The sequence below is a fragment of the Castor canadensis genome, chromosome 5 (genome assembly GCF_047511655.1).
Source record: "Castor canadensis chromosome 5, mCasCan1.hap1v2, whole genome shotgun sequence".
In the NCBI taxonomy this organism is placed as follows: domain Eukaryota; kingdom Metazoa; phylum Chordata; class Mammalia; order Rodentia; family Castoridae; genus Castor; species Castor canadensis.
The window spans coordinates 160506431-160534056 of NC_133390.1; the positions used below are offsets into that span (position 1 = coordinate 160506431).

The 27626-nt window shown below is 38.8% G+C and overlaps 1 protein-coding gene across 3 annotated transcripts in view; it reads right to left on the bottom strand.

Moving 5' to 3' along the window:
- Positions 1 to 3068: 3068 nt before the first annotated feature.
- The window catches only part of Rbl1 (RB transcriptional corepressor like 1), a 64441-nt gene continuing 39883 nt past the window's right edge, over positions 3069 to 27626 (bottom strand). The window contains exons 17-22 of one of the 3 annotated variants that reach the window (XM_074074719.1): positions 19677 to 19853; positions 17953 to 18024; positions 16464 to 16554; positions 9243 to 9391; positions 7176 to 7340; positions 3069 to 4883 (exon numbers count right to left, since the gene is read on the bottom strand). In XM_074074719.1, coding sequence (XP_073930820.1) covers positions 4713 to 4883; positions 7176 to 7340; positions 9243 to 9391; positions 16464 to 16554; positions 17953 to 18024; positions 19677 to 19853 — 825 coding nt within the window. In that variant the 3' untranslated portion in view covers positions 3069 to 4712. Of the gene's footprint in view, positions 4884 to 7175; positions 7341 to 9242; positions 9392 to 16463; positions 16555 to 17952; positions 18025 to 19676; positions 19854 to 22880; positions 22914 to 27626 lie in introns of those variants that run through there. The other 2 variants (XM_074074720.1, XM_074074722.1) reach the window with 2 other exon arrangements.

The following is a 27626-nucleotide window of genomic DNA, read 5'->3' on the forward strand; positions in this document are numbered from 1 at the left end:
TGAGAGCCATAGTTTGAGTCATTAATACTAGGATCCAGGTCTAATCCTAATACAAAGGGTGGTTTGTTCTATAAACTGTTGGTAAAGGAGACATGACAAAGAATTTATGCCATCAAGGCAAAAATCACATCTCAGTGGCCAGATTAAGATGCCATGTGGGGTGGTTCTCCCTGTGAGGCAATGTACCCTTGGCATGAGAGACTGTCAACAGGTGGCAATTGGAGGAGCTCTGGATTGTGTTCACTCAGTGCTGGTGGTGAGGGACTGGCGTTGCCACGATTGCTGGAGAGCTGCTTGAACTTGGCACTTGAGCAGCTCCTCAGGCCCCAGACTGTGTGTGCCAGTGGCTGAAAAAATCCTTAATGACAAAAGATTCCTATGAAGTTGATGACAATCTCTAGTCACTTGGAAAAAAAAAAAATCTGATGTTAACTCTGTTTCCTAAACCAGTTAAATCTGATTTCTAGGGGAAGGATTCATCTCTCGACCCATGTGAGCTGGTCCTACTAACCTAACTGGGAGTGGTGGGAGATTAAGAAAGGACAAAAGACAGAAGACAAACATGCAGAAAGCTGGGGTCAGGAGTGCTGGGTGCTCGGATGGAGACGCACAACAGCCAGCAGAAGCAGCGTTGTCCACCTCCAGTGAGTTTATTATATATAGTGGCAAAAAAGGAGGTAGAGCAACAGTTCTGGTAAGGGGGAGGAGTGACAATGTAGTTATTGGGAACAGGGGGAGCCTGTGATTGCTACTCTCTGAACATAAACATTTTAGCATTTTGCCCTTGCCCCCAGCTCAGCCTGCAGATTGTTTGACACAGCTGTGCTTATGTCAAGTTCTCATAGGCTTCTCATAATCCACTCCCCACAGATTCATGCATCTATGTATGTTTCCTTTTCCATGTGGTGTTAGGAATTGAGCCTCACATGTGCTAACCATCTGGGTACATATGGTTTCAGGCAGAAGGCAGCACACTGCCCTAACCTGGGTATGAATGTGGGCAGTCAAGGACTGGGCAGTTACCCACTCAGTTAACTCAGTTAACCACTGGGTTAATCCTCAATGGATGTTTTGCTTGGCTTTTTTTTTTTTTTAATGGGACTGGGTTTTGAACTCAGTGCTTTGTGCTTGCAAAGCAGGTGCTCTACTGTTTAAGCCACACCTCTTCCATTTTGTTCTGATAATTTTAGAGATGGGGGTCTCATTAACTATTTGCCTGGCTGTCTTCCAACTGCAATCATCCTAATCCCAGCACCCTAAGATTACAGATGTGAACCACCAGCATCTGGCGCAGGGGTTGTTTTTGAGATAATGCCTTGTTCACTTTGGCCTTGGGGCTGGCTTAGAACCACTATCTTCCTATCTTTCTGTCTTGGCCTCCTGAACAGCTGGGATTACAATCCATGTAGTTTTTTTTTTAAGCTATTTAGTTGCAGCCAATGTTGAGAACCACTGAAACCGATCAAACCCCAGCTACAGCTCTTCCCCTCCCTGCCTTTGGGGATACTAGGGGTTGAACTCGGGGCTTTGCACTGGTTAAACAGACATTCTGCCACTTGAGCCACTTGGTTTTTAGGACCAACTATGAAGGTCCTTGACCATACTTCTAGCTCTATTTCCCACCAGTTTTGCATATGTACACCACATCCCAGCCTTACCTGATTACCTGTAGTTTCCAGACCTATAGTAATTTTCTGTCTCTGGCCTTTCTATAGGCTATGTGTCTGTCTTAAATACTTTTACTGCCTTGGCAAACAGTTACTTATAAAGACTAAATTACCATATACTCTCTCCTTTAGAGGTTTCCCTGATGGATCATTCTCTTCTCTGTGCTAATGCGTCCTGTCTTTGTATAGAGAGAGCTATAGTATCATACTTAATACATTATACCAATGGCCTATATAAATATTATCTTGAGGACAGGTTCATCTGGTTCATATTCATGCAGAAGGTTAGGCACAGAGTAGGCAGCCAATAAATTCTTATTTAGTGAAAACACTATAAAGGAACAAGGCTAAAACAAACAGGACCATTATCTTTTTTATTTTTTGTAATGCTAAGGATTGAACCTAGAGTCTTACACATTCTGGGCAAACATCCAACCACCGAGCTATATCCAAATATTACCTTTAAAAAAAAATCTGATTCAAGAAACTGGGTTGAGTGGTACATGCCTGTAGTCCCAGCATCAGAGACTGAGGCAGGAGGACCATGAATTTGAGGCCAGACCGGGTTCACAGTGAGACCCTATCTCAAAAAACCAAGGGGTAGGGGCTGGGGATGTAGTTCAGTGGTTAAGTATTTAACTAGCATGCATGAGGCCTGGGCTTCAATACCTAGTACTAGGGGAGGGGGAGAGCCAAAAACAAAAACCAAGGGCTAGGGATGTAGCTCAGTGGTAGAGTGTTGACTAGTATGTACAAGGCCCTAGGTTTGATCCCCAATAACACACACACATGAAAACACAGCTGGCAAGCCCCAATACTGCCAAAGCAAAACCAAAAATCAAGCAAACTAAAAAAGAGAAGCATGTCTAAAAGTACTTGTAAAAGAGAAATGAGCCTTTTTCTTAATTCAGTATAATTTAGTCCACATATTCATTCCAAGGCTTTGAAATAATCAGGTTTTTTGTATGTATATTTTTAAAAATTGAAGTGAAGGGCTGGGGGTGTAGCTCAAGTGATAGAACTTGCCTAGCAAGTTCAAGATACTGAGTTTAAACTCCAGTAGTGACAAAAAAAAAAAAAAGAAAGAAAAAAGAAAAACATCAAGTTGAAATTTCACATAATATAAAATTAACAATTTTAAGTGTAAAATTCAGTGGCATGTAATAAATTGACAATTATCTATCTATTGTCCCAAAATATTCTAATATTCCCATCACCCCAAAAGAAAATCCTGTGTCCTTTATTCCCGTAGACCCTGGGAAACCACCAGGAACATAAACTTTTAAGCAGTACCAAGGAATTTTAAAGATATGAAGTAGATATTTTAAAAAGACAGATTTTAGATGGCTACACATTTCTTTCTAGTCATATAGAAAAAAGCACAAGAATAATTTTTTCAATAATCTTAAAAATTTGAATTTTTATTAGCCATTTTATGTACATTGATACCAAGTCCTAAAAACAAGTCCATAGTTTCTTACATAATTGATGTACAAGTACTCATTTATATTTTGCACACTAATAATGAAAATAACATAATAGTTATAGCTACATAAAAATATGTACAAGGATGAAAGACAGACATTGTTATTTGGCTTATAACATGTGTAGATACTACACAAAAAATGAGCATGTAATTTTCACAAAAGTAAAATGTGACCAAAATGCCTTTTATTCTTATGTTTTAAACACAAAATTACTGAAAATACGAATCACTAATGGACAGCCAAATCTCAGACTATTTCAAATTAGCTAAGGTAAATTAGAAAAGTTTTTCTTTCTGCAGCTGGATGTGGATCAAACCCAGGGCCTCACAAATGTTACATAAGCAGCCTATCACACCCCTAACCCCAACATGATACATTTAAAAATAAGGTTTGCAGTTGAAAATATATACATTTGATATATTGTATCAAAATTAATTAAGAATGGCTTATCCATGTCCTTCCAGATTCTGTTAACACTAGAAAAAGTGAATATTGAGTGGATTCTTTGGAAAGCTGCATCCCTAGTGCTGGAAAACATCTTTAGGGAACCAGGGGTCAAACTCCAATAGGAAACTCATGACACATTAATAATACTTGGGACAAAGCAGGGAAAGAAATAAGCAGCTGTTACTGATATACATTAAAATTGTAAGTCATGAAGTGAGTTTACTGTGGTTTTGAAAAAGGTTTCAAGTATCTTTAGACAACAAGAATGAATAACCTTATCATGGCCCCCAAAACAGTATCACACATGATCATGATGCTACCTTACTAAACATGTTAGCTTCTAATAACGTTATCTGAATTTTATTCTCATAGCTTGAGAAGCAGCTTCCTATTTTGAGATTTATATGACTTAATACAATCATGTAGAATTAAGTTCATGTCATGAAAAACAAAATGACAGTCATTTTAAAAAAGGAGGAAATGTCCCTCTTTCATTGGGTTTAATACCAGGTTAGGAGGGTCAGGAGTGGAAAGTAAGGAATGTGTGCAGACCAGAGACTCAGTTAGAAAGCTGTTCATGCACAACAGGTAAAGGAGGAAGAGGATGTGGGATCCAGATGACTCAGAGTGGGTTCTATTTCATGTGCACTCACCACAATGGGACAGAGACAGGCTGCTGCATCACCTCCATCCGTGTACTGTGGGAACCAACCCCTACCAACAACAGTGAATTGAAAATGAAAAAATCTCAAAGCATAATTATCAAAAAGAGGTAATTTACAAAGCACAGAAGGATTATTATTTTTAAAAGAGTACTAAAAAAATTATGAGCTTTTTCCTTAATTCATCTTAAAAACTAACCCAAGGAGCAAAAGAAATCCTATGACTATTAATATTTATAAAGGCACTTAAAAATTCCTTTCCAATCTAACTCAAAACATTTTTTCATCAACTACGTTTGGATAAATGTAGAAAAAAAAAGCGCTTAATTTTGGTGCAATTTTTTGTATAACCCAGTGATACTCATCATCTACAGGGCAGAAAGGTTTGAAAGACTGAACCCCAACTTTCTGCAGAACTTGAAAGTGCTTTTGTCAGAAACAGGAAAACATTAGTGATTTGCTCTCTCACTGACAACATCCTGCAGTCGTTTAAGTAAAACGTCATCGTTTTCTTGGCAGAGGCGTTTGGCAGGTGACTCTGCATCTCCACTCATGGCTATTACACGCTTCTTGGTTCTCTGTTCACCTTGCCGTATCATGTTGTTGATATCTTTCAAACTCTGCAAAAAGAGAGGATGTGTGTGACTAAAGTGGATAAAGGGAAATAGCAATAGGAAAAAAGAGAATAGCAAAGAACTGCTTTTTCTGCTATCTTCTACCCAAATCTAAAACCTGGGGTACAAACCAGCCTATCAAGGGTGGCTAAAACTAGCCTTTTTGGGTTGTTCTAAAAGATGGACATACCTTATAGCTATTGTTCTTGTAGTCCCTAGACCAGAAACAGCAGAAGCATTTAGGAGCTAATATTAGAAATACAAATTCTCAAGCTTCTCTGTCCACTTTCTGACTCAGACATTCTGAGGCAGGACCCAACAATCCATGTTTTTTAGGAGGCACTCCTGGTGATTTGAATGGCCCCTGAAGTCTGAGATCCTGTTCCTCAGAGTAATGCTTTTCAAACCTTAACACACTTGCTAGTCATCTGGTATCTTGTTCAGATGCAGATTCAGGTTTAGTGGGCTGGTGTAGGGCCAGTGATTCTAACAAGTTCACATGTGATGCTGATGCTGCTGGCTCATGGATCACAGCAGGGCTTGGAGAACTGGTTCCTGAAAGCTGTGCATCACAGTCATCTAGCGAGTTTGTAAGGATTGGAGTCCCAGACCTGCGTGCTTGTGCTTTGTGATTCAGCAGATCTGTGGGACAGATATCTGTGTTCAACAAGCTCCTCAGCTGATTCTGACTCGTGGTTTCAGAATCATTGCCTAAGAAGCTAGCAAGTCCAATATGATCCCTTGCATCTTTTTTAAAATTTTATTTGATCATTTTTACATTACTTACATGCGTATACATTGTTTGGGGATTCCTTGCATCTTTGATGCAAGAATCTCTTCTAACATCCTTACAGGTAATCAATTTCTTTGAGGAGGAAATGAAAGTCTATCTTAGTTAATGTTTTTTGCCAAGTATAGTAAGAGCTCAATAGGTATCTGAGAAACTAAATAGAAAACTAAAGAATTAAGGAGCTGCTATTACATTTGAACTGACAATTTCATCCAGTTGTTGATTCTGGCTTCTGGAGATTTAACTACTGCTTGAGAGTCAAAAAAAAATCTGAAAAATTATGTCCTTGTCGGATCTCCATTATTGTACAAGAATAAAGATGGAGCTAGTGTCTCCACAGAGGGTACCTAAGAGGAGGCCTCTGTTTTCAGACTTTTCAGTTATCCACATTACATCCATCTATTGTACTTGAACTTCCAAGGCCTTTCTTTAAACTTAACATTCCAAAGCTGAGTATGCACTTAATAGTCCCAGCTTCTTGGGAGACTGAGGCAGGAGGATGACTTAAGCCCAGGATTTGGAGGCCAGCATGGACAACATAGTGAGACTTTGACTCAAACAAACAAAACTTAACCAAGTCTGACCTCTTGTAGGTATTGCCTTATTGGTCCCTTCTCAAGATCATGCTTGAACTGGGAGACACACTGGACTCCTAAGAAGAATCTCCCAAATATCACATCAACAGCAATGGCTTAAACTATCTCAACTGAATACAATGCTCTTTTTTATTTTTCTTTTCTGTGGGTCTGGGGATTGAATCCAGGGCTTTGAGCATGCTAGGCAAGCACTCTACCACTGAGCTTTATCCTCTGCCCCTGAATATACTGATATTACTACTTATTATTTTTTTAAGTTGGGGGTCTTGCTATGTAGCCCACACTTGCCTTAAACGCAAGATTTTCCCAAAAAAAAAACAAACCCAGCCACAGCCTCCCAGTGTTGGGACTATAGAGGTATGCCACCATGCCCAACTTAATATATTGCTCTTTAAAAAAATTTTTTTGGCGGTACAGGTTTGAATTCAGACTCTTGTACTTGATAGGCAGATGCTCTGCCACTTAAGCCACACCTCTAGCCTTTTTGTTTCTGGTGTTTAGATAGGATCTTGTGTTTTTGTCCGGGGCTGGCCTGGATGGTGACCTTCTCACCTATGGCTTCCCTGGGACCACAGGTGTGACTTACTGGATGAGATGGGGCCTAACTTTTTTTTGGGCTGGTCTTGAGCTGTGATCCTCCCAATCTCTGCTTCCTACATAGCTGGGATTAAAGGTATGAGTCATCACTTTTGGTCTTAATATACTACCGTCTATCACAGGTAACATGCCATAGTTAACAGTTCATATTCTATTAATAGTAATTTTACAAAAAAAAAAGATTAATGACTACTAATTGGTAATCTGAAATCTAATTTTTTTTTTTTAAAGTTACTTGAAAGTCTCAATTCAAAATCCAACTTTGAGCACATATGTTCCTGAGTTGTTTTGGAGTAAAGTTTCTCTGTACCTTACCTTAGAAGGGCTGCCATTGAACCTGTACAGCAGAGCACTCCTTGGTGTGAGGCTGGATCCATTCTTGTGCGGGGAAACATAAATGGCGTGCTGCTGGGAGATGCGGCGTGGTGAGCCTGGCTGCTGCTTAATGTGTGGAAAAGGAGAAAGTGGTGGAGCATCCATCTAAAATAACCCAAAAACAGGACCCTTAAGAAAAAAGCTGTCTTTCTCTTTTGAATTGCACGATATTTTTATACCTATAGCATCTCCTGGTTAGGAGCAGTTACATTGTAAGTGCTTCTTTATGGTTGAATAAAGCAAAGAAATAACCTATTGCCATTTTCAACAATTATTAACAGATAAGCTAGAGTTTATTATCTTGGTTCTTTTAGGGAATTCTGTAACTAGTGTTAAGAATTCTAAGCAAGTCAGGCATGGCAGTGCACACCTGTAATCCTGGCACTTGGGAGCTGAGGCAAGAAGATCTCTAGTTTGAGGACAGCCTGGGCTACACAGTGAGACCCTGTTTCAAAAAGACAAAAAGAAATAAACACAAATATACATCTGGGCAAGTCAGCAGGCATGATAGCCAGGAACATTGGGAATCTTATGTTCATGCTTAGAAAGTAGGGACAGGGTTGGGAGTGTAGTTCAGTTGTAGAGCTTTTATCTTGCAAGAGGCCTTAGGTTCAATCCCTAGCACCAAAACAAAAACAAAGAAAATAGGGACAAAGAGTAATTAATGTTCTAACACTTGCAATAAGAATCTCTACACACAAACATACACCGTAACCAAGACAGTAGCAAAGAAAGTCAGAGAATTCTGGGAGCCAGAAGGATGACCCACCATGGAATAAATCTGTTAAATGAAATGGGAAAGACTTCATATAAAAATACAAAAGATTTAGAAATAGTTGAACTGGGATTTAATTTTCCTTTAATATTCTCTACAATATATAGAAGAAATGGACATGGCTTTTTAATATGTCATTAATCATCTTCATTTGAAGTTAAAAAACTAGGTTTCGATTAACTGAAGGTAAGGATATTCATAGGATAGCATATGACAGGGGAGGCTGAACTAATGGGGTAGGATGATGGGGTCTCTGAGCTACCTACAGACCACATTCCTTAAACGAGGCAAGCACAGAAACATAGACACACACAGATATACACACACGGCTTCTGGCTGGCTGGCTCCAACTTTTATTAGGCTTTTTTTTTTTCCCCCTTGAGACAGGGTGTCACTATGTAGGCCAGGCTGGCTTCTAATTTAGGATCCTACTGATTCTGGGATTACAGATATGAGCCACTATACACAGCTTAGGGCCCTCATTTTGTAGTAAAATTGGATCTCCTTGGAACCAATCTAAGCTTACTCTGGTAACACTGTCTCAGGCCTGCTGTTACTGCCAAAACTAAGGTCTGCATAAAAATTTCTTAGTATTATCTCTGTTAATGGTTCAGGCCTACTTATTTCTTTTTTTCTCATCTTTTTTTGCAGCTCTGGGGTTTGAACTCAGGAACCCAGGCTTGCTAGGCAGGTGCTCTTTCTTACCATTCAAGTCACTCTGCCAACCCTTTTTTGTATGGGCTTTATTGAGGTAGGGTCTCACTATTTGCCTGAAGCTGGCTTTGAACCTTGATCCTCTTGATCTCTACTTCCTGAGTACCTAGAATTACAAGTATGAGCCACCTATGCCCAGCTTTTTTTTACCTTAAGAAACACACTTACCCCACAATATAACAAGGGAAACAAAGCACAACAGAAAAAAATACCCAAATTAATTGTCTTAATACTTCCAAGTACCCATCTAGTCACTGCCCACCTGCACACAGAATTTCTAGTGAATTTTAAAAAACACAGTCTAGATAAAATTCCCACAATTTCTTTTGGTCTTGGTTGTATCATATAGCCTTAGTCGCTCTGATTAAATTACGAGTCACACATTGATTAATTGTTAGTATATAATTTCCTACATAAAGAATCAGTGAGGCTTTACACTCTGAAATATTTATCGAGCAAAATACAAAGTAATCCAATGATGAGTACTGTTATTAAAGTAGTAAAACTTAAAAACATACCAGATGGTCTTGATTTGACAAGTCATATTTCAACGCAAATGACTTCACTCTTCCTACATATATTGTATTGTAAAATTTGATTAGATCACCTCTTTCCTCCTTCATTGGTCTACTGGAACTCTCAGGTATTTTTGTGGCCTCTTCCAACTCTGTTAAAAAGAATTCAGTATTGTGTTAGGTGTACTTTAATATATATAAATTGGTGATCTGAATTACAGCATCTCTATAATATAAAAAAACACAAATCTTTATGAAAAGCAGTTAGTATTTTCAGAGCTAGCTCAGAAATCCACCTGCATTAAAAATTAGAATCCACCTGCATTCAAATTAGAATCTAGAGAAATACAAACATGTGAACTGACAGTCGTGCTTTTCCCTAGCTACTTTTCAGCAAGCATGCTCACACATCACAGCTCTTGAGCTCACTGCCCCTGTGACCCTGACAAGATGCCAGCCCTTGTTAAGCTGAGCTGAGCTTCACAGTGTGGTGGCAATGCAAGCCCTGAGCTCACTTACACAAGAACCCACAGATATTCTTACCTGCTCTTCGAAAAAGGTGAAAACATTAAAAGGAAAAGCATATCCTCATAGGTTAAAGAAGAAGCAAGGTAAATTGTTTTCATTTATCTTTGTGTAAATACTTGGCAAGTTGTAGATGTTCTAAGAGCCTTATTTTCCCATGTACATTAGGGACTCACCCTAGTGCTCAGTTTTTAGTTAATGCCCTCAGTTGTAAAATCACAGCTTGCACTGAGGTGCTTTCTGATTCATAGTATCACTCTGGGATAGCTTCTGATTCCACTGTCATTTGAGGTAGAGTATTACAGCCTTTTTTTTCTTTTCTTTTCTTTTTTGGTGCTGGGATTAAACCCAGAGCATCACACATGCTAGGCAAGTGCTCGACCATTGAGCTACATCCCAGTCTAGAGGAAGTGTACTATAAACTATAACTTGTACATATAAGAATCATCCGTTTACAGGAGCTAAGAAAACCACTATCAATTAGAAAAAAAATCAGCATATGAAAAAGTTCTCATTCACAACACATTGGCTTGCAAACACTGAGAATGTACTGAAGCACACCTTTACTTTAGGAAAACTATAAAACTCAAACGTGGGTCAAGGGCCAAAACCCCAAGCAATCTGTCTCAGTCCTAATATGAATGCCTGCCCTCCCATCGTACTAGGGATTGAACCCAGGGCCTATGTATGCTGGGTAAGTGCTGCTGAGGCAGGCTAGCAAAGGGAAAATAACCCACCATGGGACCCCCCTTCTCTTGAACAAGCAGGCATTCCCTAGCACGGACCCTGAGCCATCTCTACCGCAATAAATCCCCTCTAAGTTGTAAATATCCTGGGGTCATCAAATATCTTTGCAAGATAGCATTCAAAAGAGGCACCTTTTGAGTCTGTCTTGCTTGGTAAAAAAGACCTAACCCAAATTTGGCCTCAAAGGCCAAGTCCTCTTACTTAGGACCTCATGAATATTGGTCATATCTCATACAATTAAAGGCCAAAAATCAGCATAAGTATATGCGAATACCCCTTGTTATGTGATCCGACTACGTTAAGTAAACCTGCTAGCCACCCTAGCCCCTTCCCTAAGAACAGCACAGATTTTTCCTGCTTTACAATTTATAAATTGGGCTTAAAGAAATCAATGCTTCTGTGCAGCTGGCAGAGCCTACTGCTTCCCTTAGTGTTTTTCTCTTACTGTTTCTTTTCTTTCAGTAAAGTTTTGCCACTGTTTTGCGATTTGTGTCTCTTTCTAGTTCTCTGTTCAGGTTAACACAAGAACTTGGGAATTTTTTGGACTAGTGTCTTCTTAGACCACTCAGCCTGGTAACACTGCATCCCTGGATATCTTTTTTATTCTTGCTATTTTTTGGGGTGTGTGTGTGTGTGTGTAAAGGGAGTTTATTAAAAGTTAGGGAAGGGAAATACAAAGGGGAGCATAGCAGGCCCAAGGTGGAATCTGGAGGCCAAGACAGCATGCTTCGCCTTTCCAGGGTTTTTAAAACCCATGGAAAGGGCAGAACCAGGCGATTCCCATCCAATAATCAATGAGTGGGGAGGGGCATAGGCGGTTCCTGGGCCAGGTGAGGGCAGTACCTGAGCCAGAGTGTGGTCAATCTGAAATGTAATATTTTTCTGAGTTCCAAACTTCCCTAATTCTAGCCTGCCTCAAATTCCACCTAAGACAATATTCCAAAAAGTTCTTTTTTGGGGGGTGCTGAAGAGAGGGCGGTCCATCCTAAGTATCTGCTTCAAGCTGACAAGGTGCAGCAGACACTACATACAATGGGAAATTGTCCTATTTCTTTCCCTTGGCATTCATTTGGACAAAAGGTGTTTTGAATTGTTGTTCAGCATAGTCAAGGTTCCTCAGATCTGGGTTAATCATGGAGACCTCATTCGTCTGGAGAGATTGATAGCCCAGTAATCTCATGATTTGGGTCCTAAAGGATTTTATTTCCTTAAGAGAGAGAACTGTTCTCCTAAGGGTCAGTCTCTTCACCCTGCACAAGGACTCCTGAATAGAATTCCCTATGCTGGCTGGTGGAGAGAGAGAGGGAAAGGGAAGGAGGAAGATTGCCCTTTGAGAGAGAGTGAGATCAGTCCAAGATCCTTAAGGCTTATCTCTTCTATCTTGGAAGTCTCAGTTGCAGGTCCTTGAGGCCTGGCTTGCCTAAAAAGGCCTCCACCAGACATCTGTGTGTCAACAAGCAGCAGAGTACCCCAGTTTCCTATCATTCTCCAAAGGACCAGTCTCTTACACTAGGGAGTGGCAAGATGGTGCTGGATATGTGGTGGCTTCATCATGGTGGCAGCATTTGCTGTCACCATGGGTTCTCCAAAGGGTCTTACTTCTCCTGGCTGGCTTGTCAAAAATGTTAAAGGCGCCGGTTCAGTCTGTGATTAGAAGACTTCCAAATTCTTTGTGTGCCATGTGGAAGAATCCATGGCAGGACAAGTGGGTGTAAAGGGAGTTTATTAAAAGTAAGGGAAGGGAAATACAAGAAGGAGCATGGTGGGTGCAGGTAGAGTCTGCCTGCTGGGAGAGTTATTCTTGTTATTTTTGAAGGATCTTGACTGTGGGGAATCTATGGGGTTAAGTAGACTGAGGAAATGCTGCATATAACATTGGAAATTCATAATGCATGTTAGTCATGTTAAGTTGAAAAAAACATGTTTACCTTAATTCCATAGTTTCCTAATTTTTTATACATAATCTTTCTTCTAACACTTATACTACCATCCTGGGAATACTGTTTCAAAGCATACTAGCTGGTGTCAATATCTCTACCCAAACTCATAGTGAAATATAAACCCCACTGTGAGGTTTTAAGAGATAAGACCAGGTGATAAGGGAGGATGAAGGTATAGCCCAGTAGTCTCTACGTTAGGTTCAATTCCCATACTAAAAGAAGAAAAGAAGAAAAAATGTGATCAGGACACAAGGACTCTGCCCTCATGAATGAACTGACTGATGGGCAAATGGATTATTTTAAGAGAAAGACTATTATAAAAGCTGTCTCTTGTATATGTCCCTCTTGCCATGTGATGCCCAGCACTGCCTCGGGACTTTGCAGAATCCTCCCCACCAATAAGGCCTTCATTAGAGGTGGACCCTGACCTTGGACTTCCAAGTCTCCAGAACTGTAAGATACAAATTTCATTGTTTTCATTAACTACCCAGTGTCAGATATTCTATTACAGCAACAGAAAAACGGACTAAGATACTTGGTAACAGCTATTATAGGTTAATTTTACCATATGGATCGATTACAATTATTTAATGTCCTCCTTGGATTAGAAATTTCTTAAGACAGAGACCACCGTCCATATTTCTATGTCATTCCAATTCCAATTGTTAATATTTACATAAGGTAAGGAGCTATACTTTAAGCGAACCAAATGGTTAGAGCTTATTTTTCATTCCAATCTGCCAGTCTGTGTCTTTTGATTTGAGAACTGAGACCATTAACATTCAGAGTTATTACTGGGAGGTATGCAGTAATCCTTGCCATTTTGTTTTTGTAGTGTTTGATTTTTCCCAACTCATTTGCTTAACTACTTGTGTAGTGAAATTTTATTCTTTTCCAGGTTAATATGATTGCGTTTATGTTCCTCTCTGTGTCTAAGAGTCCTTTGAGTAGCTTCCTGAAGTGATGGTTTAGTGGACATAAATTGCTTTAAGTTTTCGTTTACCATGGAAGGTTTTTATTTCTTCTTCAATTATGAAGGATAGCTTTGCTAGGCAGTTATTTTCTTTAGGGGTTTAAAATACATCATTCCATGATCTCCTTGTTTTTAGTTTTAAGTTTCTAGCTGCTGCTATTGTTTTTGTTGTTGTTTTATTGGTGATACTAGGGTTTGAACTCAGGACCTTGAGCTTGCTAGGCAGATGCTCTAGCACTTGAGCTATGCCTTCAGCCCTCTGTTGTTTTTCTGACAGGTCTGTCTTTATAGGTGTGACTTGGTGCTTCTCTCATGCAGCTTTCAGTATTTTTTCCTTGCTTTTTATGCATAATGTTTCAACAATAGTCTTGGAGAGGTTCTTTTTTGGTTTTGTCTGTTTGCAGTCCTAAGAAAGCCTCCTATACCCAGGTACAGAAACATCTCTTTCTCAAGATTTGAGACATTTTCTACAATTACTTTACTGAATATGCCTTTATATTGCACCTCTTCTCCCAAAGTGTCCACCCAAATGCATTGGAGAGTGAGGGGGAACAAACTAAGTTCTGCCTTGGCAGGGGGAAAAACTGAGGGACCGAAGCACTCTGCCTCCTGTTCTCAGTGCTTTCAGACTCTGCCCAACAGTTCACCTCTCTGATGGGATGGAGGGGGTGTGGAAATCATGTGATCTGGGGGGAGGAAGCTTTGATTTGGGGCTCTCAGTTCCACCAGGAAGCAAACACCAGGATGCGGTTCCTGGCAGCAGGTCTCAGTGCTTTCAGACCCTGCCCAATAATTCACCTCTCTGAGGGTGGAAAAAAGCTGTGAAAATCAGATGATTTGGAAGATCTGGGCCCCTGGCTCTCAAACTCACCTGGCAGCCAACACATATAGCCAGGAAGCAGTACCTGGAAGCTGAGTTCTACACCAGCCACTGAGTCCATGCTGTGTTTCTGCCATGACCCTCAGGTGATGGAACTCACTGTTCATTTGGGTGGCTGGGGCTTCTAACCACTGTGACCATTGCTGCTGGACTTCCTTGTTGCTTGAATTTCTCTGTGGGGCTACATGAGTCCCTCACTCTCTCTAAAACCATCTTTGGTGGCTGTCTCCCATGGAGACACTGGCAGAGTGGCAGGGTGTTTCAACACTCTCTGAGCTGTGATTGTTTGTTGTTTCAAAGCTGCCACAACAGCTCATTCCACACTGGAGCAGTCACTATCTCACCAAATCTGTGCACTGGGTTTAAGGCTTGTGGGAAGTGTGGGCTTATTTTTGAGCTAGAATTGCTAGTCTGGCACCAAGGCCCTCTGGCTTAATTTGTGATTGCATCTTCACCTTCCCCTCTCGTCTCAGGAAGCTGGGGACTGAACTTGGGACTGTTTTCTTACTTTTCTTTGTTGCCTTTCTGTTTGTCCATGCTTTTCAGCTGTCTTGTCACTTCTTTCACAATTCTCAATGCTCTTCCTCTTTCTCTCTTCAGTATATAGTGTCTCTTTTGTTATCTCCCTCTTCTCATTCATGGATTGAAAAGGAAGGATGCTTCTCATATGCCATACTTTCCACTTTTGTCTATATACTTCTTACTAACAGGACATTTCCTTAATTATCTCAAGAGGATCCTTGACAGCTACCCTGTTTTCCCTGTCATTCAGATCTCTAAATTTTACTATGTCTTTTATGAGTTTTATTAATATGTATAAGCCACTACAAAACATCTCCCAAAATAAAATTAACAGAGGACAATTTGTAATGGTTTTGAGACAGGTTAGCTGGCAGGGAAAGTAACTTATAAGGGACTCTCTGCTCTTAAACATTAACAAAGCTAACAGGCACCCCAGCACAGCCCTGAACCATCTCTAGAGCAATAAATCCCCTCTAAGTTGTAAATACCATGGTGGTCATAAATACCATTGCAAGATAGTGTCCAGAAGGGGCATCTTTGGATCTGCCTTAAAACAATAAAAAAGGCCTGCCCCCAATTTGACCTCCCAGGTCAAGTCCTCTTATTTAGGACCTCATGAATATTAGTCACATCTCATACATACAATTAAAGGATTAGAAATTAACATAAGCTCATGCTTATTTGATAAGGCTATGTTAAGCATACCTGCCAGTCACCCTATCCCTTCTCTAAGAACTGCCCAGATTTTTCCTGCCTTACAACTTATAAATTGACCTTAAATAAAGAAACCAATGCTTGTGTGCACCCTTAAGATGCTTCTTTTTTCCCTTTTCTTTCAATAAAGTTTTGTTAGTCAAGGCCTCCTTGCCATTAGGTAGGGGCCCATTGCTTTTCAGGCAGTGCTTTTCCTTTCTTTTTCTGTACCATAGTTTTGCTACTGTTTTAGAATTTGTGTCTCTGTCTGTTCTCTGTTCAGGTGACACAAGTGAGGCAGGTTAGGTTAGGGGAGAGTCTGGGACTGCTCTCCCTCCTGACTCAAGAGCTCCTCCCTCTAGCCCACAGTCAGAGGAGCCAGGCGATGGCATATTCTCTCCCCACCTCTAAGTTCAAGGTGATATAAAAAATGACCTACCAAAAGACTCCAGCCCTTTTTTCTTCTCTTCCCTCACCTGGCAGAACCAGTGACTCCCTTTCCCTTAAAAAAACTTTTCTATCTCACTCCATCTACATGTTCTGCTTAGATTCTCCCATGATAGAACCACAAGGACCAAGATCTTCTGGAAACACCATCTGCCCAAACACAAGGACTCAGAGTCTTCTGGACTAGTGTCTTCTTAGACTACTCAGCCCAGAAACAGTTTCAACGCGCTATCTCTGTGGAGGAAAGTACGTTCCCCATTCTTATCTCAAACTTATTTCTTTTTAAAACGTGTGTAGGATTGGGGATGTAGATCAGTGGTAGGATGTCTGCCTAGTATGTACAAGGCTCCAGGTTTGATCCTCAACACCACACATACAAAAAAATTCACTGCCTAGACCACCTACGTCATGATCCTATTTTGCCTGATGCTCACTGTCTGATTATATGATGTAATAAAAGGCATATTACATATAGAAAGTTAAGGTGGATAGCTTACCACCATCTGTCATTTCACAGTCACCATTTAGATTATTACTGTATGCCACAACTTCTTTTGGAATTCTTTTCAATAGAACACTTCTATATACCTACAGGCCAAAAAAGGGGGAGGGGGTGTTTAAGAGATTGTTAAGTCACAAAGAAGCACAAGTTAAACAAATCAAAATAGCAAAATATCAAGCTGACTAAAACTGTGTCAGATCAATGATAATCAACAATAAAATCGTATTAACTCTGGTAAGTATGCCAAATATCAAAGCAAGGGGATCCTGAGGTAGAGGCTACTACCTAAAATGTGCTATCTTAGTTTATAAAACAGAAGAATTAAGTAGCAACTAAAGTCTGCTAAGCAGGTTTTATCCAAACATCTAAAGATCTAAACTCATTCCTCCTTTCTTTTAATTCCTTACACAAGAATAATTTGATCTCACTGGGCTGTCCCTAGCCCATTCTCATCTTCTTTCTGATAGCTACGTGAAAAATTTTTTCCCTCTCAGCCCCTAAACCCTTTCCTACAGATAGCTGGAAGGGCATGACCCATTCCCCTTCAAACTATAAGCTACCAGTATTGAGAGGCTATTCAGAAAGTAGAGGTGTGGCCCATTTTTGATCCATACTGACCTCACCATAATGATCTCTAGGGATAACCTTACTCTAGACTTTTTTTTGAGATTTTTCCTGAAGTGGCCCAGGAACTCTATCATAAGATTTAACAAATGCCTATATTTGTTTTTTTAATTACTTTATATTGCTTACTACTGGTGTATTTTGGAGCTTAAGGAAAGTGAAACTATTTTGGGGCTCTCTTAGGAGGTATGACTACCTGCCCTAACTCTCTCTGATACCTCCAGGGCCAGACAAGAGGTCATTATATTTCCTAAGAGCAGAGCAACTGGTTCTTGAGTGGGCAAGGCCTTAAGGTAAATTCCCTGTGTTTTTCAGCTCCAGTAATAACTGTGTAAAAAGCAAACATTCATTAAATGTTTGCTATATGTTAGGATACTAAGCTAATTTTTTACATTTCTATGACTGAAAGGTTTTCCAAGATTCCTATCACAGCTATTATAATAAATCATCAGAGATACTTAACACCTATTCAAAGATTAAGATGACAAAAGAAGCTGTAGTTAATAAATCCTTAAATTTCACTGGATTTAACCATCAGAAAACCAAGTTTTATACAATTAAACAATGTCGTGATTCATCTCTTTTACTAGCTCTCTCCCTTCAACAAATAAAGAAATGGAATAATAGAACTTGTAAGAAGTATCTGCAATTATATGAATGAGTCAAAAACATCCAGATTTCCTGGCTTCTACTGAAACTGTCTTTTAATGAAACTATCTCTTGAGCGTAATGCTATCCATTAAACCAGAAAATCTACAGTATAATAAAACTGTAAAGGAAGTTTACACCTTTTATATGACTTGTCAGCAGAGCTATAGTACAAATCTATTTTTGGATGATGGAAAAATAATGTAACTCACGTGACTATTAGCTTGGGGCTGATTCCTATAACTTTTCATTATTTCTTGAAAAGTTCTTTCTTCTTTTGTTACCTAGGGAAAATAAAAACTACATTTATCAACTGCTTTTGAAAGAAAAATGGCTCTGAATGAAAACTTCAATTATAGGTTGGCATTGAGAGCAGCCTTGCAGAAAACCATTAACCCCAGGCCAATCCATGACTAAAAACCACTAACATTTATGATTTTTACTACCTTTAAAGTTCAGTCTTTGTGGCCAGTGGGGATTCAGTTAATAGTTTCATTAATCAAAAAAGCACTGAGATTGCTATGGCATAACTCTACTGAAAATGCACTTCTTTATTAAAAAAATAGAATGATATAAGAAAACTCAGACCCACTGAATCCCCTGCAGTCTTCAATTTTATTACTTTTAAGTACATATTTAAAAGTAAATTAACCACCCGCCAAAGGACAGAAAATGTCTTGTAGTTATTTCACAATAAAACTTTGTGGCTATTATAGGATTAGGTTTTTCCACATTTCAGGACAGATTGTAGGGTTTCTAATGCATAGACAGAAGTCACAGTGGTGGCTCAAAGAAAGGCAATAGATTAGTGATCTCCAAAGACACTCCTTATCATACAGTTCACTTAAATTACTCCTTTCCTTGCTTCCCTGCCATTAGCCCTAAATCTGTTCTCTATAATGGTAATGGAAAAGCTTACTTGACAGCTTTCAGAAAAATAAAAGTGATTAGTTAAAAACATTTATTAAGTCTTATTTTGTATAGAGATTTTCAAAGATGCATTGTGTGAGTGGGGGGGGTCAGAAGAGTTTGAAAACATGTCCTTTGCCTCAAAAAGTTTAAGAATCAGGTCAACATAGTCAAGACAGAAGTTATAAACCATTTTATTCAGATATATAACAATTTAAAAAAAACAAGTAAGGTATATTATTTTATGACTTATAACATGGTGAAGCAACTAAAAGTAAATTGCATGTCTGAGGCAGCACAGTAAATTGGTACAGAAGTGGTTATACACTATACATTATGAAAAGATCGTAGATTGCCACTTATTGTATATCTTTGGCCAAATTACTTTCAGTTTTGGACCTTAGTTACTTACCTAGAATGTAGTGATTATTTTACTTTAAAGTATATTTGAAATGTCACAGGGAAGGTGTGAAAATGGTGTTATGTTTTCCAACTTCTTTACAACTTTTTTTTTTGTGGTACTGGGGTTTGAACTCAGAACTTCATACTTTCGAGGCAAGCTCTCTAACACTTGAGTTACACCTCCAGCCCGTAATTTATGTATTCTTTTTTTTTTTTTTTTCTTCCTTCTTTTGGGCCATACTGAGGCTTGAATTCAGGGCCTTCACCTTGAGCCACTCCACCAGCCCTATTTTTGTGAAGGTTTTTTCATGACAAGGTCTTGTGAACTATTTGCCCGGCTGGCTTCAAACCATGAGCCTCCTGATCTCTGCTTCCTGAGTAGCTCAGATTACAGATGTGAGCCACTAGCACCCAGCATAATTAATGTATTCTTATGTGAAGTGGGAAAGCCAATTATCATGAAACCACTGAAGAGTCCAGAGAATATAGTAGCTCAAAACTGTCATGTAATAATGGTGGGTACTGCTGGCTTGCAGCACTAAAGGAAAACTAAGGAATTTTATCAGGTGCTTCAAAATAAGGCAGTGAGAAGAGAAACAAGACCTTCCCTCAACCTTTACATTACCTTTGCCATGATGTAAAAGGCACAAAGGAGGAGTTGATCCAAATGCCTGTCTTTCATTAAATCAGGGCAGTGAACTAAAGTGAATTCAAAACACGTCCATATCTTCCTTCGTAACTCATTTGAAACATCCAGTTTTAAACATAAATCACGTAAGCGTACACTTGCCAAATGATAGACCTAAGACATAAGATACCACATTGATGCAAAAAGTCAGTAAGCCATTTCTCAAATATTTACATCTGACCATGGACATGGGCTTATAGGTCAAGATTAAAAAACACCTAGGTTGTTGATACCAAATCACTTAATATTTCTGTTTGATAGCATTAGTTCACTGCAATGGCAAGAGATTATAGATTTAAACAAAATTCTCCTTGGAACACTATTTCACAGCTGTTTTTTAAAAACATGTTACTTGTTACTCTATGCAGTCAACTATGTAAGTAAGAAAAACTAATAATGCAGGGCTTATCTGCATCATGACCATCATGAATATTAATTTTTCAAGGTTTTTTTTTTAATGGCACTGGGTTTGAACTCAGAGACTCACGCTTACTAGGCAGGCACTCATTACATGAGCCACTCCGCCAACCCTTTTTGGTGTTGGGTATTTTTGAAATAAGGTCTCGTGAACTATTTGCTCAGGTTGGCTTGGAACTGCAGTCCTCCTGATCTCTGCCTCCTGCATAACTAGAATTACAGGTGTGAGCCACGGGCACTTGGCTTTTCCAAGTGTTTAAAAGTCGCTGTGTGTACTCTTTCAGTTCATGTAAAATTGCACGGAAGCCAAATATGCCAGATAGTAAAGAAGTGAAGTTTCTGACTCCAAAAATGAGTCAGAGAGCAAAACCATATAAAACATTTTTCCTATATGCTACATTGTTTTTATGAGCATACAACAGGAATATTTAAAGTAAGTGAGATATGAGATGAGGGTTTTTTAAAGTACATTCGAGTAAATTCAGTTCAATGCTCTGAAACTTTTATATATACACTCTTTGTATAAATTGATACTAAGGCAAGTGACTCAAGATCCTGTATGGTTCATTGTTTTACTATTTTGAGAATTGCTAATCCTGATGTGATATTAAGAAGTGGAATTATTCTGTTCAAACTAAGACTATAAATTTGGATGTTCATGGCGGGGGGCTACAAGGAAAAAAAAAGACAGTAAGGCATCCTTTATAGAAAATTATTTTGGGGAGGGAAAAAATCTACATATTGAGCTGAAAAACTACCTTGAACTATTCAATTGGCTAACTTGATAAAAAAAAAAAACTTCAAAGCCATCCATGATTCATTTTGTAGCAAACTTATTTTCTGTGTTCTGGCTCCTGTTTCTGGTCTACCTGGCCGTGAGATAAACAGACTGTTTGGGTCAGAGCAGAGGGAAAGATGCTAGAACTTTAAATCCATGAGAAAAGAGTAGACATAGTCCTAGCTAGAAGAATTAAAACTTACACATAATAAGATAACACTTGGGTTAGATATACTTTTCAGAATGGATCAAATACCATATTACTGTACATATATGTATACGTAGACCATATATGTAATATATACTAGAAGGTTTTTCTTTTGTTTGGAAGGCTTTTCATTCTAATGAAAAAATTAACAATAAATTTTATTCAAGCGTAGAATACCAGTAGCATACTGATGCTGGTATCAGCATCATGGGTAGCCCCTCAAAGAAAGGTTCTGAATTTATTATAGATATAGACATTTTAATTCCCCTTTCTTTCTTTTGCTCTTCCCCCCTCCTCCCCCTTTTGTAGTGGAGACTGAACACAGGTGACTCACTTGTGCCAAGTATAAGCTCTACCACTGACCTATACACCTAACTCCTCAATTTCCTTTCAGGAGAAAGTATTTTTTAGCTTCTAGTCTTCATCTACCAGGCTGTCATTAAATGAAAGAAATAGGATAAGTTAGTTTATAAAAACCAGAATTAAAAACTTACAAATACACCCTTATTTTTATCAATCTTAAACTTATTAGCAGAGGCAATAATTTATCATTTTTAAAATTAAAAATGGAAAATAAACAGGGAAATGCTGAATTTGAGAACTGTTTTTTCGACAGTCCTTAGACAGCTGTCAGTGGCAGGTGGGACTGAGGGACAGAGCAGGGAAGGCAGTGGCAAGCAGAGAAAAAGGCAAGTCTCTCCTCCAACTGCCCTACTATCAGTCAAAGCAGCCCTGCATTCGTATGTTTTATTTATACTTCTGGGAATGACTTCACTCAAAGAAGGGGTTTCTTTGCAAAATAAAATTATCTAGAGAATCATCTGCCCTAAAACTCACAAATCTGATGAAAGGAAATGAGTTATAGTTCAAAGCAATCAAAGACAAAGAATGGTTATTGTCAGAATTGTGATTTGTCTTCCCGTGCTGGTCTTGTACTTTTCTACACTAACAAAACTCTTGACATTTAGTCCCAGCCTCCTGTAATAAAGGCTGTAACTGCCCCCTTGAAAATCCTAGGAGTGGCTATATGACTAAGTGGGAAATAAGAAACACTAACATATCTAACTTCTAGGAAGGGCTCTGAAATTGAGGGGTTTGTTCTTCCCCTTCCTATTGGCTGGAATTTAGATCTGGTATCTAAATTCATCACCAAGAAGCACTCATCTTGGGAGAGTTAGAGTTAGAAACCTTGTGTTGAGGGCTGGGAACATGGCTCAAGTGGCAGAATGCCTGCCTACTATGTACAATGCCCGAAGTTCCTTCCCTAGTGCTGTAAAACAAATGAACAAACAAATAAATAAACCCTGTGTTGAGAATAGCCAAAAAAATTCAGAAGGAACTGGGCTACCTTTTTTTCATCTGGTGAAAAATATCACTCCAGTTTATTCTTAAAAAACTTTATAAAAAGAGAAGTGACAAGTTTAAAGAATAAATAGTATCACAGAAAGCAAAATATTATTTAATACAACTTGAAGCTGCTATAAATCTAACTTGGCACAGGAACTGGGTTCTTAATGAACCCAGTGGCAACAGTGGCAGTCCCTGACTACTTAATACTGACTTTACAATAAATATCTACCTGTTTAAGCTGTTATTTTTATTCTTACAGCCAAACCTAAACCTAAGAAACAGATAGATAGTCACTATATCCAAGAACAGAAAATACTTGAGAGGAGCTCTGAAAAAAGTAGGAATCAATATAAAAATACAGAAAATGATACTCACATTTTATCTTAATAGAGGACTATCTAATTCAGAGTCTGAGCTGATACTTTCCATGACAGCAAGTGATAAGAGAATAAAGACAAACATGATTGAGGTAGCATAAGTTAAAGAATTATTTAGCACAGAGAACAAATATGGTATATAAAACATCCTTGTAAGTCAGGAATAAAAAAAAACCCTGAAATTTGCATCAAGAGAGATTTTGAAAAGCTAAATACATAAGAATTTTAAGTCTTAAACTTTAATCTTAATGCTGGGAACAAAACAAAACCCAAAAAACTAAACTTGGCTTCTAATTTTCTTGTAATTCTTTTTTTTTTTTTCTCATTTTTCTTTTATTATTCATATGTGCATACAAGGCTTGGTTCATTTCTCCCCCCTGCCCCCACCCCCTCCCTCTTGTAATTCTTAAAAATGGAGTCAGGTGCAGTGGATTTTTACCTGGTGCTTCAAACCCAAAATCCTACCTCTTTGGGAGATGGAGATCAGAAGGACTGCAGTTCAAGGCCAGTCTGGGCAAAAAGTTCACAAAACCCCATCTTAACCAATGACTGGGCATGTAGTATGTGCCTATCATCCCAGCCACATGGGAAAGCACAAATAAGAGGATCATGTTCCAGGCCTACCAGAGCATAACATAAGATACTATCTCAAAAATAACCAATGCCAAAAAGGTTGCTGGAGTGGTTCAAGCAGTACAGTGCCTGCCTAACAACTGTGAAGCCCAAAGTTCAATCCCCCAGTTGAACTTAAAGAGTCTTAAAGAAGAGTCATGCGCCTTGTTACAAATATCTGATTAACACGTCTGTTTGATCAGAAGCAGATGATCAAAATGTGCTTGTAAGAGATAGGAAAAACTGAATTCACTGAAAGATTTAAATCTTTTAGTCCCTTTTCATTAACAATGAAATAATTAGGCATTATAGTTTAAGTTGGCCATGTCTTAATTTAAAAGGCAATACACTAGACTTATGATAACCATGTAGCCTTCCCACAGTATCCTACCAATCTTTAAAGTGATTCTCTTCAGTAATTTTACCTCATCCATGAGATCCAAGATATAACTGCCCCATAACGAACTTCCAGAGGATGACTAACTGCTTACTCAGTTATATAAAAATATAGGCTGGCCAGAAACAAGTTAGATTTGAAAATAGAATCTTACCAAATAAACCTGAGTCCAAATACAGCTCACCAAGGTCATAAAGTTCTTGGGAGGTCAAATGTGCTTTTTAAAAGGCTAAAAGTGCATTACCATTACCTGATATCAAAGCCAGACAAACACATTATATAAGACAAAAACCGAAAACCTAAAGACCAGTATTTCTTACGATCATTGGTACAAACACTCAACTAAGTACCAGCAAACCAATTCAAGAGTATGTTAAAAGGATTTAGTCCTAGAAAATAAGGAAAATCTGACTTAAGAAAATCAGTCTGTGTAAAATACATTAACAGAGCAAAGGAAGAAACACACAATCATTTCATGTCTTTTGTGATTAAAAACACACGAGCTAGGAATAGAAGAAAACTACTTCAATGTAATAAAGGATATATATGAAAACTCTACAGTTAACATCATACTGAGAAAAAGACTGAAAGCTTTTCCTTTAAGATGTGGACCTAGGGGGTAATCTAACCAATGTACAATGTAAGCCTATTGTCACAATGACATATATCCTATGACGTTGTACCCCTGTGTAATGAATATATCCTAATAAAAATGAAAAAAAAAAGACGGGGAACAACACAAGGGTGCTTGCATTTATTATTCCTGTTTAACATAGTACTGGAAATTGTAGCCAGAAAAAGAAATAAGAGACACTCAAAAGTTGGAAAGGAAGAAGTAAAATGATCTCTCTTCAGAGATGACTTGATCTTATGTGTAGAAAAAACTAAAAACCCTACAGTTCATAAAACTGATAGAATAAATTAATTCAGCAAAATTGTAGGATATAAAATCAATACTGAAACAGATCTCAAAAAAACAAAAGTTGAACACTTTACACCATATATGAAAATTGACATAAAACAGACTTGAATATTAGAGCTAAAACTAAAAAACTCTTAGAACAAAACGTTTAAAAAAGGTTCATGATACCACATTTGGCAATAGTTTCTTGGATATGACACCAAAAGCACAGATTAAAGAAAAGAAAAAAAATTCTGGGTACACTGGTGCTGCTACACAGTTGCTCAGAAAGCTCAGGGAGGACTTCTGACGTTGCAACTGCTCGCGACCCTCAGTGTCCCAGAGGAGGGGCTCGGCAGAGCCGCAGGTTCGGGCCAGTGGAGCTGGCAGAGGAAGACTTCTCAGTAACACAAAGAAATGAACTGTTGGAGATTCCAAGATGACAGCTAGAGGGAGGAAGCAGAAAGCGTGCCTCCTAAAGTAAAATCTTGGAGAGACGCTGGAAATACACCTTACAGGAAAAACCACTGAGAAGAGGCAAAAGTTTGACTCCTCCACACCCCCAGCCCGCATGTAACATTCCCACTCCACCTTGAATGGACAAACCAGGAGGGTTCCCGTGCTGCCGCCAGACGCCAGCACCCAAACCACTTGGGAAGCAGACCACAAGGTGAGCTAAGAGGCACTCAGTACTCCCACAGACAACCCTGAGCCAGATCAGCATAGCCCCCTGGAGAGACCGACCCCCACCCAGGGAAAAAAGAAAAAAAACCTGAATAATAAGCAATAACAGGGCTGGAGATATAGCTCAGTGGTACAGTGCCTGCCTGACATGCACAAGGCCCTGAGTTCAAATCCCAGCACCACCAAAAAAAAGAAAAAAAAAAAAGCAATAACAACAAAAAAGACATGTAGCAAAGAGGGTGGGGTGCCCTGAGTGCTGAAGAGAGGGGAGGGGCAATCCCTCATGTAACTGCAAATAAACACGCTGGCCGGAGAAGGTAGGAGCAGTGGCACATGCCCAGCAACCAGAAACGGGAAAGTGTGTAAAAGTGGCGGTGGGAGGAAAACTCCACAGGAGAGGGGGAGGGCCCACTTCCCGTGTGAACTGTAAATAAACATGCCGGCCTGAGAAAGTGGGTGCAGTGTCACCTCCCCCAGTGTGCTTGGAAAGGGGAAAGCTTGTAGCAGTGGCATGGTGCCCAGGAGAACTCTAAGTAAATAAAGCCTGAGGGGCTAGGTGAGTGTTAAGCTCAGCCCTGAGATCGGCATAAATAAAACCTCCAGCAACAGCAGGCTGACAGCATCGGGCAGGTGAACCACAGCCTCAGACAGCCATTCATAGAACTGTCTCCAGACTTTTTTTTCTTTCTTCCTCTGATGAGACAACAACCGAACTACACCTGCATGCTGAAAAACTTACTGAAACTGTATTGCATTTGAACTTGGGACACTTTGTGGTGGTTTTTTTGTTTTGTTTTGTTTGGTTTGTTTTTTTTCCCCTTTGATGAGACAAAGACAGAACTACTTCTGAGACACCATCTCCAGGACTGGAGGCTGAGGGTCTAACACCAAAATTATTAAGACTGAAACTTTATTGCATTTGAACTTGGAAATTTTTTTATCTTTTTTTATTTTTATTTACTTATTTCTTTTATTTTTAAAATTTTTTTTCTCAATCCTCTCTCTGTCTAATGCCTGTTCAGCTTACTGTTGATTAGTACACTTTCTCTCCCTGTTTATATGTTTGAAACTTGTTTATTTGTTTTTGTTTATTTGCTTTTCTCTCTTTCTTTAACTTCTTTGTTTTTCCTCTCCTCTCACCCTTCCATTCTAAATATCACCATTAGTATTATTACAAGCTAGAAAATACTTAATTGCACACAATACAGGGACAATAACAACACCAAGGGCAATGACAGGAAGACAGAAAAAACAGGGAAACCAGTTTCCTGACAGCAAAAAATTAGTACAGGAACCAGAGGGGAATGAAGAAAACAGATACTCAGATCCAGACTCCAAAAAAATGAAGATTAAACTATGCCAAAGAACCCAATGAAGCCCACGAGAATAATCTAAAAGAAGAAATACTACAGGTAATCAATGAGAATTTTATAGAGCTGATACTGGATATGGTCAACCAAAATGTACAGGAGACACTCAAGAAATTCCCAGAAAACAAAAATAGAGAATTCGAAAAAGCACAAGAAGAAATAAAAGAAACCATAGAAGCACTATATAAACACCAAAGTGAAACAAAGAACATGATTAATAAAGAGATAAATGAACTCAGGACAAAAATAGACAACATTAAAGAGGAAGCGACTCAGGATATGGAAAACCTCAGAAAAAAGAACGAAACAGAAGTGCAAAACAAAATGGAAGGCCAATCCAGCAGAATAGAACAAACAGAAGACAGAATCTCAGAACTTGAAGATGAAATGGTAATTAAAGGAAAAACCGAAGAACTATTAGTTAAACAACTCAAGACCTGTGAAAAGAAAATGCAAGAACTCACCGACTCCATCAAAAAATCAAACCTGAGAATCATGGGCATTGAAGAAGGAGAAGAGGTGCAAGAAAAGGGAATGCATAATATATTCAACAAAATAATAACAGAAAATTTCCCAAATATAGAGAAATCTGTTCCTATACACATGCAAGAGGCCTCCAGAACACCAAACAGACCAGACCAAAATAGATCTACCCCATGGCATATTATCATTAAAACAACAAATACAGAGACCCGAGAAAGAATATCGAAGTCTGTAAGAGAGAAAAAACAAATAACATACAAAGGTAAACCCATCAAAATCACAGCAGCCTTTTCAACAGAAACATTAAAAG